Source organism: Carlito syrichta, unplaced genomic scaffold, assembly GCF_000164805.1.
Source record: "Carlito syrichta isolate Samal-C Ts95f unplaced genomic scaffold, Tarsius_syrichta-2.0.1 Scaffold303709, whole genome shotgun sequence".
Lineage (NCBI taxonomy): Eukaryota > Metazoa > Chordata > Mammalia > Primates > Tarsiidae > Carlito > Carlito syrichta.
Genome location: NW_007247805.1, coordinates 32500 through 48972, shown reverse-complemented (window position 1 = coordinate 48972; position 16473 = coordinate 32500). Strand labels below are relative to the sequence as shown.

General features: G+C 43.7%; 1 protein-coding gene across 1 annotated transcript in view; it reads right to left on the bottom strand.

Moving 5' to 3' along the window:
- The window catches only part of GPR137B (G protein-coupled receptor 137B), a 30929-nt gene that overhangs the window by 5397 nt on the left and 9059 nt on the right, over nt 1-16473 (bottom strand). Inside the window, exons 2-4 of the mRNA XM_021712900.1 lie at nt 15536-15758; nt 12908-13057; nt 9322-9450 (exon numbers count right to left, since the gene is read on the bottom strand). Coding sequence (XP_021568575.1) covers nt 9322-9450; nt 12908-13057; nt 15536-15758 — 502 coding nt within the window. The remainder of the gene's footprint in view (nt 1-9321; nt 9451-12907; nt 13058-15535; nt 15759-16473) is intronic.

Here is a 16473-nt window from a genome sequence, read left to right as displayed (position 1 = left end):
AGAATGAAGTTGGACCCTTATCTTGTACTGCACAGATACAAAAAATAACTCAAAGTGGATCTTAAAGTAAGAGCAAAAACTATAAAACTTTCAGAAGCAATTATAGGGGCAAATTCAGCTGCTCCTTGACTTAGGATGGGGTTATGTCATGATAAACTCATTGTTAAGTTGAAAATAAGTCACAGAACACACACTGTAGGGTATCGGCTGTTCGCCCTCGTGACTGCATGGCTGATGGAGCTGCAGCTCGCTCTCTGTGCACCTCAAGACAGTGCTGTGCCCCATATTGCTAGCCTGGGAAAAGATCAAAATTCGAGGTACAGCTTCTAATTAATGCATGTTGCTTTCCCACCATCGTAAAGGAGAAAACTCATAAACTGAACCATCCTAAGTTGCAGACTGTTTGTACAGGATTTGGCAAACAATTCTTAGACATGACACCCAAAGCACAAGCAACAAAAGAAAACATAGGTAAGTTAGACTTCATTAAAATTAAAAACGTTTGTGCTTCAAAGGATATCATCAAGAAAGTTAAAAGTCAGCTGCAGATGAGAGGAAATATTTGTAAGTCCTATGTCTGACAAGAGATTTAAGATTTATCTAAGCTATATAAAGAACTCATATAATTCAATAATTTTTGAAAACCCAATTTAAAAATGGGCAAAGGATGTGAAGAGACATTGCTCCAAAGATACACTAATGGCCAGTAAGCACAGGAAAAGAGGCTTGACATCCTTAGTCATCAGAGACGCAAACAGAAGCCTAAGTGAGATATCATTTCACACCCATTGGGATATCTAGAATCAGAAACTGAGGCCAGGCGTGATGGCATATGCCTGCAATCCCAGCACTTTGGGAGGCCGAGTTAAGGATCACTTAAGGCCAGGAGTTTGAGACTAGGCTGGGCAACACAGCAAAGCCCTGTCTCGACCCCTATTCCCACAAAATTAGCCAGGTGTGGTGGTATGCACCTGTCGTCCCAGTTACTTGGGAGGCTACGGTGGGAGGATCACTTGAACCCAGGAGTTCAAGGTTCCGGTGAGCTATGATTGTGCCACTGCACTCCAGCCTAGGTGACAGAGAGACACCTTGTCTCTTAAAAAGCCAAAAAGTCAGATAATAACAAGTACTGGGGAGGATGTGGGAGGATCAGAACGTTCATGCACTGCTGGTGGGAATGTAAAACGGTGCAGCCTCTGTGAAAACAGTGCAGGTTTTCAAAAAGTTAAATGGCATTACCATGTGACCCAGCAATTCCACTCCTGGGTAGGTACCCAGCTAAATGAAAACATCTGTTCATGTGGAAAACTGTACACAAACGTTTATAGCAGCATTAGAATAGCCAAGAAGTGGAAGTAATCCAAATGTCCTCTCAGTATAGATTGTCAAGAAGCGTAAGATGATTTAAAAAAAAAACAAATTTAAGAAAAATCTAACAATTCTTAAAGCCCACTGATGTTAATCAATGGATTGAAAGGACAGGCATGTGTGTATCCACACAATGAAATATTATTTGGCCGCAAGATGGAGCGAAATTATTAATATGTGGTTCACTACGACAAAAATGAACCTTGAAAACATTCTGCTAAGTGGAAGAAGCCCGTCACCAAAGGCCACGTGCCATATGGCTCCATTCATATGAAAGTCTGGAATAGGGAACTCTATAGTCACGGTAAGTTAGGGTGGCTTAGGCTGGTGGGGGCGGGGCGCAGAGACAAAAAGGGAATGGGGAGTGATAAGTTAAGGGAAGCGCTTCCTTCTGAGGTGATGAAAACACTCAAAAATGGCTGTGGTGATGGCTGTACATATCTGAATATACCAAAACCCACCAAAGTATATACATGAGCTGAGTGAATTATATGGTTTGTGAATAAAGTAGTTGTTTTTTTTTTTTAAGTACATAATATGGACGGAGATTCTCAAGCTTTACGGTGCATTCAAATCACTGAAATGTGGATTCCCAGGACCTACGCCAGAGAGTCTGATCTGGGTCACAACCCAGATCTGACCTAAGAATCTCTGTTGACCCTAGGTACCCTGCAGGCTTCTCATAAAGACGGTAAGAACCATACTTGGAGTACACTGAGGCCAAGTTTAAAGACTTGTTCCGAATGAATTATGAATGCAAACAGTAGATGACATTTTAAAGAGACATTTCACCTGCAACTGTAAAGTTGATGAGTATGAGTTACATTACACAGCTCCCCCCAAAAGAATAATAAGCTGTTTTTTCTCCAAGCAATTATAGAAGGCAGAGATAGTAAAAGGATTATTAAGTCACATGAGTAGGAATTTAATTTCTTCTTGAAACCTAATGATGCCAGGGAGAGCCACACTGTAGTACAATAATTAAAATCATGAACTTGGGACAGGCATGGTGGCTCACAACTGTAACCCCAGCACTTTGGGAGGCCAAGGCGGGACGATTGCTTCCGCTTCATATAATCCACAGCCTCAGCAACACAGACCATATCTCTACAAAAAAAATATACATATTTTTTTCAAGTAAAAAAATCTTGAGCTAGACTGCCTGGTTTGTAGCCTGGCTCTGTCTTAGGATAGCCATGTGACCTTAAACCTCAGCTTCCTCATCTAAGAAGGAGTATAATAATAGTTTCCACCATACAGTGTTATTTTGCCTATTAAAGAATGTGTGAGTTCCAAGTCAGTGACCAAAAAAATAAAAATTAAAATAAAAATTTTAAATTATTAGAGGTCAGGCTCGGCAGCTCTGCCTGTCATCCCAGCACTTTGGGAAGCTGAGGCAAGTGGACTGCCTGAGCCCGCGGGTTCGAGACCAGCCTGGGCAAGTTGGCGAGAACTCATCTCTACACACACAAAAAAATTTTCGATAAAACTTATTGTAAGTGTTTAGAGAACAACGCCTAGCAAATGTTATAAAAGTGTTAGCTATGCTTACCAAATTCTGTATGTAAGCATGGCATTAAACGCTAGCAGTCTTGCCCAAGGATGTTTTAAAACACCAGTGCTTCAAGGTAAATTTGCCAACTCAAATTAACCTGCTCATGAGAGTTACTTCATGAAGAAGAGCCACACAAAAAGGGGAAGCGGTCTGCTATGCATCCTTCCTGTTTATGCATCCTTCCTACAGACCTTCCTCCCTCACGGTATTTCAAGAGGGAATGCAGTTCAGGGCCAAAAACATACTTTTAATCCGTGAATGTGCTACTGTAGGTGAGCGGCCGTCAGTGTGGTCAGTGGCCCCTTAGAGGTCCCGGCAGATCCTTCCAGGGATCTGCAAGGCCATGACTATTCTCATGATTAGCTGTGAAGATGTCATCTGCCTTTGCTACTGTGTCATCAGTGGCAGGAATGGTGCGTGCGGTGGTGAGTGACACGGCTGCCTTGGCAGACGTCGAGGCAGGGATGACTGCCCTGGCAGCTGTCATGTTCTTCACCACCACATACACACAGATTTTTTGTCGCTGTTTTGGTTCTTCTTAAAAAGAGAGACAGTTTCGCTCAAGAATGTCCTTGGTGAATCAGTAAAAAGCATTAATGTTTTGTTAAATTTCAACCCTTGAGCACATCTTTTTAATATTCTACGTGACCGAATGGGACGTGTGCACAGGGCACTTCTGAGAGCTGTAGGATGTTTGTCTTGAAGAAAAGAGTTTCTACAACTGTTCAGGTTGCAGCTCCTTTTTTCATGCAGCCTCATGTTTACCTGACAAACAAATAGACAAGTCAAGGTTATTCAGACTTGAGTACTTGGTAGACGTTGTCTCAAAAGTGAATCAGGTGAGCTGTATGTATTATCACTAATACCATTTGAGCTTTGAGCAAACATTATAGATTTGGAAAACCTGTATTCCCTACTTTGACCCTGACAGCTTCTCAATACTTAAAGATGTTCCTGATGAGGTTGGTGGTGATGGTAATGAATGAGATTTTGGGGGGTACTGAATAATGAAGACTTAGCGTTTGGAAGATCTGCGTAACTTAGTAAACCTAAGTTTACTTTCCAAACGGCCATTGCAGCTTTAGAAAAATCACACGGAGGTAAAAGATCCCAAGTGCAAGACAAAATAATGGATTTTAACGTGTCACACGATCTACAAAGTTCACTGATGTGGTATAAGATCCTATATTGCAACTAACTTTTAGAAAGCCACACTTGGATCCAAAAACACATCTCAAAAGTCACCCACCATGACCAAGTAGGCTTCATCCCCAGGATGCAGGGCTGGTTCAACATCCGCAAGACCATAAATGTCATTAAATACATCAATGGATGTAAAAACAAAAACCACATTATATCATTGGATGCGGAAAAAATTTTCGATAAAATCCAGCATCCCTTCTTGATAAAAGCTCTTGAATAGCTAGGCACAGATGGAACATACCTCAAAATAGTAAGAGTCATCCACAAGAAACCCACAGCCAACATACTGCTAAACAGACAGAAATTGGAACTATTTCCCCCGAAAACCGGAACAAGACAAGGATGCCCACTCTCACCCTCCTGTTCAACATAGTATTGGAAGTCCTAGCTAGAGCAGAGAAGGAAATCAGGGGTATCCAAATAGGAAAAGAGGAAGTTAAGTTATCCCTCTTTGCAGACAACATGATCTATAGCTCAAAAACCCAAGAGAATCTGTCAGAAACCTCCTTGCACTGATAAAGGACTTTGGTAAAGTCTCAGGATAGAAAATAAATGTGCAAAAGACAGTCGCATTACTATACACCAACAACAGACAAAAAGAAACCCAAATAAAAAGCACAATTCCACTTAAAATAGCCACCCCCCAAAAAAGAACTATCTTGCCATCTTCCTAACCTTTACAATGAAAACTACAAAACACTGCTCAAAGAAGCCAAAGATGACATAAACAAATGGAAAAATATTCCATGATCATGGAATGGAAAAATGAACATTGTTAAGATGTCCATCCTACCCAAGGCAATCTACAAATTTAACACAATACCCATCAACTTACCAGCAGTATTCTTCTCAGACCTGGAAACGTCAATACAGGAATTCATATGGAAACAAATGATCATGAACAGCCAAAACAATCCTCAGCAAAAAAATACAAAGCAGGGGGAATCACACTCCCAATCTTTAAACTTTATCATAAGGCTACAATAATCAAAACAGCCTGGTACTGGTACAACAGACAATATAGACCAACGGAACAGGACAGAGATTCCAAAAGCAAAACCTCAATTTCTTAACCAACTCATCTTCGACAAATCCTCCACCATCAACCACTGGGGAAGGAGAACCTATTCAGTAAATGGTGCAGGGAAAACTGGCTGACCATATGCAGAAGATTAAAACAAGACCCCTACCTATCACCATACACAAAAATCAACTCGAAATGGATCAAAGACCTCAACGTAAAACCTCAAACTATAAGAACCTTAGCAAATGCAGGAGACACCCTTATGGAAATTGGAACTGGCAACCAATTCCTGATCAAAACCCCAAGTGCCCATGGCATAAGAGATAAGATAGACAAGTGGGACCTCATCAAACTGACAAGCTTCTGCAAAGCCAAAGAAACCATCAAGAGAGCAGGTAGACAGCCCACAGGCTGAGAAAAAATATTTGTCAACTGTATGTCTGACAAAGGCCTAACATCTAGGATCTACAAGGAACTCGAACGTGCCGAAAAGAAAAAAACAAACAGCCCCATTACAAAGTGGGCAAAAGATATGAACAGACACTTCTCAAAAGAAGACATACCAGCAGCCAACAGATAACATGAAAAAATGCTCAGCCTCACTGGTCATAAGAAAAATGCAAATTAAAACTACACTGAGATACCACCTAACTCCAGTCAGGATGGCCATCATCAATAACTCAAAAACAACAGATACTGGAGAGGATGCAGCGAAAAGGGAACATTCTACACTGTTGGTGGGAGGGTAAACCAATACAACTTCTGTGGAAAACGATTTGTTTGACGATTCCTCAAAGATCTAAAAACCGACCTTCCATATGACCCCACAATCCCCCTTCTGGGAATATACCCAGAGGAACTCAAATCACTCTGTGAAAAAGATACCCGCACATGCATGTTTACTGCAGCATTATTCACAACAGCAAAAACATGGTACCAACCATGCTACCCATCAAAAGAGGACTGGATTAAAAAAAATGTGGTACATATACATGATAGACTACTACACAGCCATAAAGAAGGACAAAATTATGAACTTCACAGCAACCCAGATGGACTTACAGCCTGTAACACTGAGTGATTCATCGCAGAAACAAAGAACTGAGTACCACATGTTCTCACTCATAAGTGGACCTTGAACAATTATCATAATACTATAAGAAAGGAATTAAGCCGGGCTCGGTGGCTCAGCCTGTAATCCCACGCTTTGGGAGGCTGAGGTGAGTGGATTGCCTGAGCCCGCGGGTTCGAGACCCGCCAGGGCAACTTGGCGAGACCTCATCTCTACAATAAATCAAAAAATCAGCCGAGCATGGTAGCGCATGCCTGTAATTCCTGCTCCTCGGAAGGCTGAGGCGGAAGGATCACCGAAGCCCAGCAGGTCGAGACTGCAGTGGCCGGGAGCGGCCACTGCACTCCAGTCTGGGCGACAGAGTGAGACTCCAACTCAAAAAAAAAAAGGGAATTAGCAGTGGTTGGAAACTGCCAGGGGAGGGGGTGGCAGCTCGGCAGTAGTGGGAAACTGCCAGAGGAGAGACAGGCAAACCTCATCAACAAAAGTACCTGCATAATGAACATTTATATACCTAACCCTGAATTATACCCCACATCTTTAAAATAAAAATAAATAAAAAGCCATACTTGTTGAGCTTGGGTGTAGTGAAAAGAAGAACAGTCACAATTATGTTAAAGGGCTATTGCAAATACTCTTCTTTTTTGCTGGGTGCTGTGGCTCACGTCTGTCATCCCAACATTTTGTTGGGATCTCTTGAGCCTAGGAGTTTGATACCCAGTCTGCACAACATAGCAAAATGTCATCTCTACAAAACATTTTTAAAAATTAGCCAGGCATGGTGGCACGTGCCTACAGTCCTAGCTACTTAGGCTGAGGCAGGAGGATCACTTGAGTCCAGGAGTTTGAGGCTGCAATGAGCTATGACCATACCACTGCACTCCAGCCCATGTCTCGCAAAACAAAACAAAGCAAAACCTCCTCTTTTTTGCAACTACATGTCTTTGTGAGACTGAATTTTCTTCATATAATCCAACCAAAATAGCACATCACAACAAACTGAAAGCAGAAGTAGATATATAAGAATCTAGCTGTCTCTCTTAAGAGAGACATTAAAAAGATCCGTGATACTTTTTTTAATGCTACCCTTCTCACTATTGAAGTTTGTTTTAGAAAATGTAATTATTTTCATAAAAATTGTTATAATGACATGCAATGGGTTTATTATTTTTAGTGAATTAATAATTTTTAAAAATTCCTCAGTTTTAAGTTTTTATGTGATACATACACACACACACCCCTTCCAAACAAAAAGCTTTCTGGGGTCCTCAATAATTAGAGTGCAAAGCATCCTAAGACCAAAAAACTTGAGACTCAGTGCTCTCAATAATACCCTAAACATCAGATACATTTGAAAACAACAGCCAAGTAGCCCTACAGATAGTGAGATCTGAGAGTACAGATTCGACTGCTACTATTATTCTGTATTCATTTAATAAAACAGTACTTTGAGTGATATCCTATTAGCCTTTTGCACCTCAGAATTCAGATATGTTCAGAATATCTCGGGAGTCTATTTCCTAAGAGCACGGGGGTGATGAGAACCCCAAGTGACGAGACAGCACACGGAGAGCCCCTGTGAAGCCCCTACAAGCACTGGGACGATTGCTCAGGGGACTCTTCACCCACCCCTCAATCCATCAAGGCTCCAGAAAACATCAGCTGCTGCAGAGAAGGAAAAACAAGGCAACTGGGATCAGCCTAGAATCCGCTGCTTGCCTTTCGCAAGTTCCTTTGCGGGAGGAGCAGGCGTTCAGGGCCTGACTTTACAGAAGCCTCCGAGGGTCCCAGGGCAGGCCCAGGTAGGAGACAGTGCAGAACCACTCTTCTGCAGCTGAAAATAACACCCAGGGAGGAACCCAGTCCGGCCTCTCGAAATCATTGCTGGATTTCATCCTGGGTGCAACCTGGGCCACCACTTTTTTCTACTCACGGGCCCATCAACAAGACTGTGCTTAACCACCTGTCTCAGCCTAGTCTCACTTTGTTTTATGCCTGGCTCATGTGTGACTACCTGTGGATGAATAAGAAAGACTGGGATCAGGCTGTGCATGGGGGCTCATGACTGTAATTCCAGCACATTGGGAGGCTGAGGCAGAAGGATTACTTGAGCCCAGGAGTTTGAGACCAGCCTGAGACAACACCTCGTTTCTACCAAAAAAATAACAATATTAGCCGGGCATGGTGGCACGTGCCTGTAGTACCAGCTACTCAGGAAACTGCAGTAGAATGATCACCTGAGCCTACGAAGTTGAGTCTGCAATGAGCTGTGATCACGTCACTGCACTCTAGCAGTGTAGTCAGACCCTGACTCAGAAAAACAAAACAAAACAGAAAACACAACACACAACAAAACAACAGGTCGGTTATCATCTGGGTATAAATTAATATCTGGGAATTATTTGTGAATGTCACCTGTCTAATGTGCTCTCTACCACCCACTCTGCTCACGCTGCCCCAGACCCACTCCCTAAACGTTTTTATGGGTTTCATACATCAGTGAGTCAAAAAGCTACCGTGTGGTTTCAATAACTTCGGAAGCAAGGAGGCTTCTCACTCTACCTGGTTTTGCATTTTCTGTCCTGCTCTCATGAAGACATTTATATAAAGTTGATTGAATAGAAATGTGTCCCAACTAGGGGAGTGGTTTTATAGCATTCCTTACAACAATGTTTTTATTTCTCTATCCTCCCATTCCCTCATCACCATCTGGCCTGCTGCAGGGGTGAAGAAGTGAAATGCCCTTCTTCTCTATTTCCCTTTGCTAAAAGAAAAGCTTTTCTATTTGGTTCACAGCAAATCAAGGCTCAAGTACTAGGGAGCCTGTGTTGCATTAAGAAAAGGGATCACTTTCCACAGGCACTGAGAGGCACCATACTTTTTTTTTTTTTTTTAAATAAAGCTAAGCTGAAAAATACATTTTCCCTCAAAAGAGAAATAAATGAGAGTCTCAATAAAATGGTCACAGAAACTTTTTTCTATCACAGTAAGATGGAAGAGGCTCTCTTCTCTATTGAAAAACTAAGCAAAAGTTCTAATTGTACGTTTCATGCTCAGAATTAGGAGACATGCTCTGTACATATAAAATGAGTTACTTACCAGGTCCTTTGTAGGATTTCTGACTCGGAAGAAGTAAACGACTAAGGTGGTGGGTAAGAGTTCCCACACAAAAAGCACCACTCCAAAGAGGACGTATCCGGCATCCCCCAGTTGATTCTTCAGATCGGCCTGTTAGGGAGAGAGGGAGCGTCACTAGGCCAAGGGCGGAGAAAAGACATTTTATTGGTTCTTTCTAATACTACAGCACACTTCCTGTCTAAAATGGGCACCCTGAAATCAGGTCATAGTCATGTGCAGACCTCAGGTGAGGGGTATTGAAACTATACAGGAGAGATGAGTATCTTCTTCAGAACATTCAAAGACGAAAACTTCCAATCTCTGATGTTTTAATACTTCGCCCAAGATGCTTGCTTATGTCCAAGTTAACTCCCACTGATTTTCTTCTTTAGCAGCCGATTAGTAGGAACATTCTGTTGCCTCTTCCTGAATTCTTGAGAGCAGCGTGTGACCCTTATCCCTTAGTCTCAGCCCTAAGATAAACACATCCATTGTGAAACTTTTCTTCACATAAGCCATATCCTGTTCTTTACTCTTTAAAGCTTACTGAAGAAAGCTTTACCCTTTAAAGCGTATTGCTTTATAGACAAAGCAAATACTTGTCTAAAAACAAATCCTGAGTCCAGGGTGTTCAGTTTCTGGTCCAGTGAGACAGGGCTTCAGTGAAGGGCTTAAGTGAAGCAGTGCTCTCCATCTCCCTTCAAAACAGGGCACGACTGGGTTTGGGCAACTCCATGGACAAGGCCATAGTTTCAAAGAAAGAGAAGAGTGCTGAGTTCAAGCCTTCAAGGGCCAATCACCTAAACGGAATCATTTTGCTGTCTCCATGACATCACATTCAAAGCACAGTAACCAAAACTACTCATGCTACTTCAGAAGGAGTCTCTCCAGCATCATATTTCACCTTCATCTGTATCACGCCTCAACCTTCTGTTCTTCTTCTGCCCTGCACGAATAACGTGTGCAACTGTGGCCATTTGTTTCGCCTGCTCCTAGATTATTTTGGTGGCAATACACAAGTCTAGAAAGTCACAAATAAAGATCCCCTAAAAACAAAAGAATTTTTAAAAGCATAATCATATTTTAAACCCGCCGTAATTGTTTTGTTAAAATCAAATCTCTGCTGTGGAATGCATACAGAGTTTTAGTTTGGGAGGATTAAAACATTCTAGAGATGAACAGTGGTGATGATTTGCACTGCAACGTGACTGCATTTAATGCCACTGAACTGCACACTTAAGGATGGTTAAAATAGCCAGTGTTGTGTGTATTTTACTACAATCAAAGACCGACTCCTTTGTGCGCTATGAATAAGTCTCTAATCTACCCCTGCTTCAAATTTACGTATTATTTGTATGTATCTGTTTTTCTCAAAACACAAGGTACACGAGGTCTTGCTCTACTTTCTGTCATCCTGTATCTGGGGTGTTGGCTTGGGTCGGGGTGTCATCCTGTATCTGGGGTGTTGGTTTGGGTCAGGGGTTACCGTTGTTGTTTTAATCCTTTGTAATTATAATACCCTGCAGGTCCCTCTTGTGAATGTCACCTTGCCCTCACAGGGTGAATTTGTCATGGTCATTTTAGTCTTTCTTCCACGGTCTTAATTCAGCTCAGGTTTGGAGTACAGTTGAGACTTTAGAAGTGGGTTTATATATAGTTAGGTATTCGATATTTTTTCAGGAAAAGCTAAGGAACCCTGCAAATCAATCCAACAGATTCCTGTTAGGGAAGTTGGCTCCTTATTGCTAATGGCTTATCTTCGTGGCTCTTTTCCTCGGGGGAACTACCAGCTCTCACAGGGCAGGGAGGGAATCGGTTTATTTTTGTATCCCAACACTTTGCACAGCACCTAAGACAAAAAAGCCCATATGTGTCACCAGCTCAGCCTCATTCTTTTTTATTTTGAGTTCCTGTGAGCCTGGATGCCAGATGACATTTTACTGCCTTTGTTCATTTGCTTTACAAAGGATAATTTATGAAATTACAGAACATATTTTTTTAAAAGAGTATCACATTGAGACAACTGGTGCAACAAGCTTTTACTAAAACCTTAATATCCTCAGTGACTTCTGTCCAGATTTTCTCAAATGCTGTGAAAATTTTAATGCCTAGTACAATGTGAATGCTATGTAAATATCTGTCATTTAAGCATTATAAAAATTCTCATAACTTTGTAGTTTTATCTATTTTCCGAAACCTGAATACAATTTTTTTATCTTTGCAAATTTCGTCCTCTAATACTACCATCTTCTATTTATATAAGAAGCTCTTGAAAAAAATGGAGTACTGCTTGATAAGAGCTCCATGAGGTAGAAAGGAGTGCGTATACATAAGTATACATGCTAGCCGGACTTGGTGGCTCAGCCTGTAATCCCGTGCCTTTGGGAGGCTGAGGTAAGTGAATTGCCTGAGCCCGCAGGTTCGAGACCCGCCTGGGCAACTTGGCAAGACCTCATCTCTACAATAAATCAAAAATTAGCCGGGCGTGGTAGCGCGCGCCTGCAGTTTCAGCTACTTGGAAGGCTGAGGCAGAAGGATCGCCGGAGCCCAGCAGGTCGAGGCTGTGGTGGCTGGGAGCGGTCACTGCACTCCAGTCTGGGCAACAGAGTGAGACTCCAACTCCAACTCAAAAAGAAAAAAGTATACATGCTCATACATATGTACATGTGTGCATAATGTGTGTACTTTTAAGTATACTTATGTGTGCACATGTTTGTGTGTGCATATGTATGTGTCAGCACATACACACAATCTAGTTTTCTCAGAAGACATGTGACCGGGAACAAGCCAGTTGCTATGACACCATTTGAGCGGTAAGGATACAGACACCACACAGGGAAGTGACTCTCTCAAGGTCACCCAGGCATTCAACAGCAGAAACAAGGAATTTATACCTCCTGCCACATGGAATGCTGAAAAGCAGATACAGTCAGCCTCCATATCCACAGGTTTTGCATCCTCACCAACTACAGACTGAAAATATTAAAAAACAGGCTGGGTATAGTGGCTCACACCTGTAATCACAGCAGTTTGGGAGGCCGAGGCGGGAGGATTGCTTGAGCCCAGGAGTTTAGGACAGCCTGGGCAACATAGCAAGAGCCTGTCTCTACAAAAAAAGATTTAAAAAATTTAGTCAGTTGTGATGGTGCATGCCTGGAGTCCCAGCTGCTTGGGAGGCTCAGGTGGAAGGATTGCCTGAGTCAAGGAGGGAAAGGCTATAGTGAGCCATGCTTGTGCCATTGCAGTCCAGCATGAGCGACAGAGTGAGATCCCCAACTCAAAAAAAAATTCAAAAATAGGAAATAACAACACACAAAAATAAAAAATATAGTATAGCAACTATTTACTTAGCGTTCACATGGTATTAGGTATTATGAGTAATCGAGAGATGATTTAAAGCAGGTGTGAGAAGTGCATAGGTTATATGCAAACATGACCCCATTTGACATCAGGGACTTGAGCATGGTGGATTTTTGTATCCGCAGGAGTCCCAGAACCCATCCCCCACAGACACCAAGTGCCCCTCTAGTCCCTGTCGGGGAGTCATCCCCTCAGTATCCCCACTGACCTGGTCTGACACATTGTACCAGTCGTAATCAAAGGAGTGGACGTTCTTGCTCTGAGAAAATGATAAGATGAACAGGTTGTAGCAGGCCCGAGAGGTGTAAAGAAGGATCACGGTGACACCGACGGCAGTCACTTGACACACGGAGGAGCCCTGGAAAAGAGGCAGCAGGAGGGGTGGGTTCCAGGTCCAGGGCACCGGGCCCTTTTTTCATCTGCTACCTGGTGTTGGACCCAGTACGGCCTTGGGGACCTCAGAGGTGCTGCAGTCTCATTGGGTCTTCTGTCGGAGCCCTCTGCTCTCGGGGCTTGAACCTCACTCCAGACCTCACCTCTTCCCTACTCCTTCCCCAAATTTCAAGTCATCTTCATTTAGACTCTGGGAGTTGGCTTGAGGTTACATCTGCTGGATCTCCCAAGTCTCCTTTCATTGACAGAATCTCTGTGTGGCTTAAGCATGGGCCATGTGCCCAAGGCCTAGACTGCAAGAGCATGGAAGTCAGAAGTTGTTCTGTGAAATCTCTAACTGCCCCTGCTCCACTCCAAGAGGACTCTCTCGACTTATCCACACAGTAGGTGCACCCAGCCCAGAGCCTCTGGCTCACAAGGACGAGCAAACCATCTCAGAGGGATAGTGGCTGGGGAGAGCTCAGAGCAGCGAGCCCTTCCTCAAAACCAGGATCTGCCCTCCTGGGAATACAGGTGTCCTGATGTGGCTCTGGCCTTGGAATCATATGACAATCAGTGGTTCATGCCCTACCCTATGAAGCTACCCATTCCCAAAGTCAGTTAAGGGACCCCTAGGCCCAAATGGATAGTCAGCCAAAAAACTAAAACTAATCTTTGAGTTTAGCATTTGAAGGTCATTAGCTAAATCAAAGATACTTTTTTTCTTTTTGTCAGTAGTGCTTGGTTAGCCTGTGTGCCATAGGGGTGAGCTCGATGGTATTTTTACAACCTACTGTTTAACTCTTCTCTTAAGAACTGCAGTTCTGTTTTTAAAAGCCTTGGAGAGCCCCTGTTATCAAAAATAGCCTCTTTTTGGGAGACAACAAAACAGAGAAAGTTGAGGCAAAATCAAGTCTAAAATTTGCCCCCAAAATGAACTTTCGGGATTTCCAAGAGTTCAGCTAAGTCCTCGGATGCCTTGATTAAGGCTTTCTATTTTTGAAGTCGTAGCCACACTCTAATGACTGATCACCACTGAAGACACAATACTGTAGAAAGACACTGCTGCCCAGAACCTTCAGACCAAAGGCATATGGCCTCCTGGCAAAGAAGGTGGGCAAGAGGCTATGACAGGACACAGTCATATGGATGGTAGAAGCTGAGGAGCTGGAGAAGTCACTCGAGCACTTCGCAAGTGAGAAAACCAAGGTACAGAGAGGCAAAGAGACTAGGGGGTGCTGTCCCCCAGCCAGAAAGAGCCCAGGCAGCTACTCCCAGGGCCCTACTTAAGAGATTCTGTCAATGAAGGGAGACTTGGGAGATCCAGCAGATCGGCCTAGGCAACATAGGGAGAACTCATCTCTATTTAAAAATGTAAGGCTGAGTGTGGTGGCTCACACATGTAATCCCAGCACTTTGGGAGGCTGAGGTGGGGGGATGGCTGGAGGCCAGAAATTTGAGACCAGCCTGGGCAACACAGAAAGAACCCCAACTCTACAAGAAAGTTTAAAATTAGCCAGGTGTGGTAGTGCATGCCTGTAGTCCCAGCTACCTGGGAGGCTGAGGAGAGAGGATCGCCTGAGTCCAGTATGTTGAAACTGTAGTGAGGTGATTGTGTCACTGCAGTCCAGTCTGGGTGACAGAGTAAGAAGATTCTGACTCAAAAAAAAAAAAAAAACATTAAAAATTAGCTGGGCATGGTGGCGTGCACCTGTAGTCTCAGCTATTCAGAAATCTAAAGCAGGAGGATGGCGTGAACCCAGGAGGCTGAGGCTACAATGATCTATGGTCGCATCACTGCACTCCAGGCTGGGTGGCAGAATGAGATTTCAACTCAAAAAAAAAAACCAAAAAAAGAAGCGCTTTGGTACTATAGCATATTTGCATAGTTGCTCTTTTTTGTAACTCTGGGGAAAAGGGAGGAAAAAATGGAGATTGTAGGCTGAGAGGTATGGCCAGAGAGGAAAAGAACAGGCCAGAAGCTTCCCTGCAGCATCACACTTGGCTCCATCTCTGGACAACTGATAGGGAAGGAATGTCCTGAACTCCAGAGGCGGCTGCAACTCAGTTGGAATCTGAGTTTCCACATCAGCACAACAAGTGCTTATAAAAGTACCTGGAACACAGTCCACACTATCTATGAGTTTGCTATTAGTGTCACCAGTACAATCAATTCCACTAGTCCTTTAAGACACAGTTCTTTAAATCTCTGTATCTACCAGAGGCTTAACTCCCTGCCAGGAATTCTGCACACACCAACACACTCGAAGCCACCAGGACTGGAACTCTCTTTGCATGCAGAGTTAAATGAATGCCACACTGCTGTGTTTTGGCCACCACAGCATGGCTCATCATTGGTAGGAGGGTGGGTGCCAAAGAAGTTTGCTGTGTGCCGTTTGCCAACCAGGCAACTATTTTTGGAGCAACTTTCCAGGGAGGGATCTTGACCGCATGTCCAGCCTACCTTAGACTCCAGGTAAATGTTGGCTAAGGACATCTTGGAGATCTTGTAGAGACAGACGGAGAGGGAGACGGCACACAGCACGAAGAGCGTGTCGTTGATGGCCACGCGCACGGACACGATAACCTTCCTCTCCCAGTTTCCTGTCTTCACCAGCACGGCACAGGTTAAATTTACCAGCAGGAAAATGAGGCTGATGAGGAGCGAGGCCAGGTAGAGGGGCAACCTGGAAAGGAGGGGCAAGACACTGAAGGCACCGCCCCTGCCCAGCTGGCTGCACCTCCTGGGTCATCTCTGAAGGAGACTGTGTGTGTCTGGGGACCTGCTAGGAGCACAGAGGTGACAGCACGTAAGAGCCTGGACTTTGGTGGTAGCCGTTGCTGGAGTCTAATTACAAACTGACCCCAAATCGTGCCTCGGGATGGTCCCTCCTCTCTGCACCCACTTCCACCCTCTACAGGCTCACGGGTGCTGGGTGGCGCGGGCACTCCAGGGACGCCTCCTCCTCCCTGTGACATACTGAGTGGAGAGCAGAGCTCCGAGGAAGGGCCTCAGGAACGTTTCTGACGACCTGCATTGGCAGACTGCAACTTGGGCAAAATGCAACCTCTTTGAGCTTTTGTTTCATCACCTGAAAATAAGACTAAACAATACCCACCTGATAGGCTACGTGTGAGCATCAGGTGAGATAAGGCATTTGGGTCATATGAGGAAGGACCCCCCCCAAAAAAATCGGATTTATTTATAAAAGATTGTGTATTTATTCTCCCATGTTCAAACTTCGGTCACCTTCAACATACACTCTCTGTTGGATGCAATACGCGTATCAACAGGTGCTTTTTCCGCTGCTCACAATGGTTCTGAACTCTTCCATTTTGATGCCTTGATCCTGCTGTTTTTTGTTTCATCGCTTCCACGTCGGCAAAACTTTCCCTTTAAAG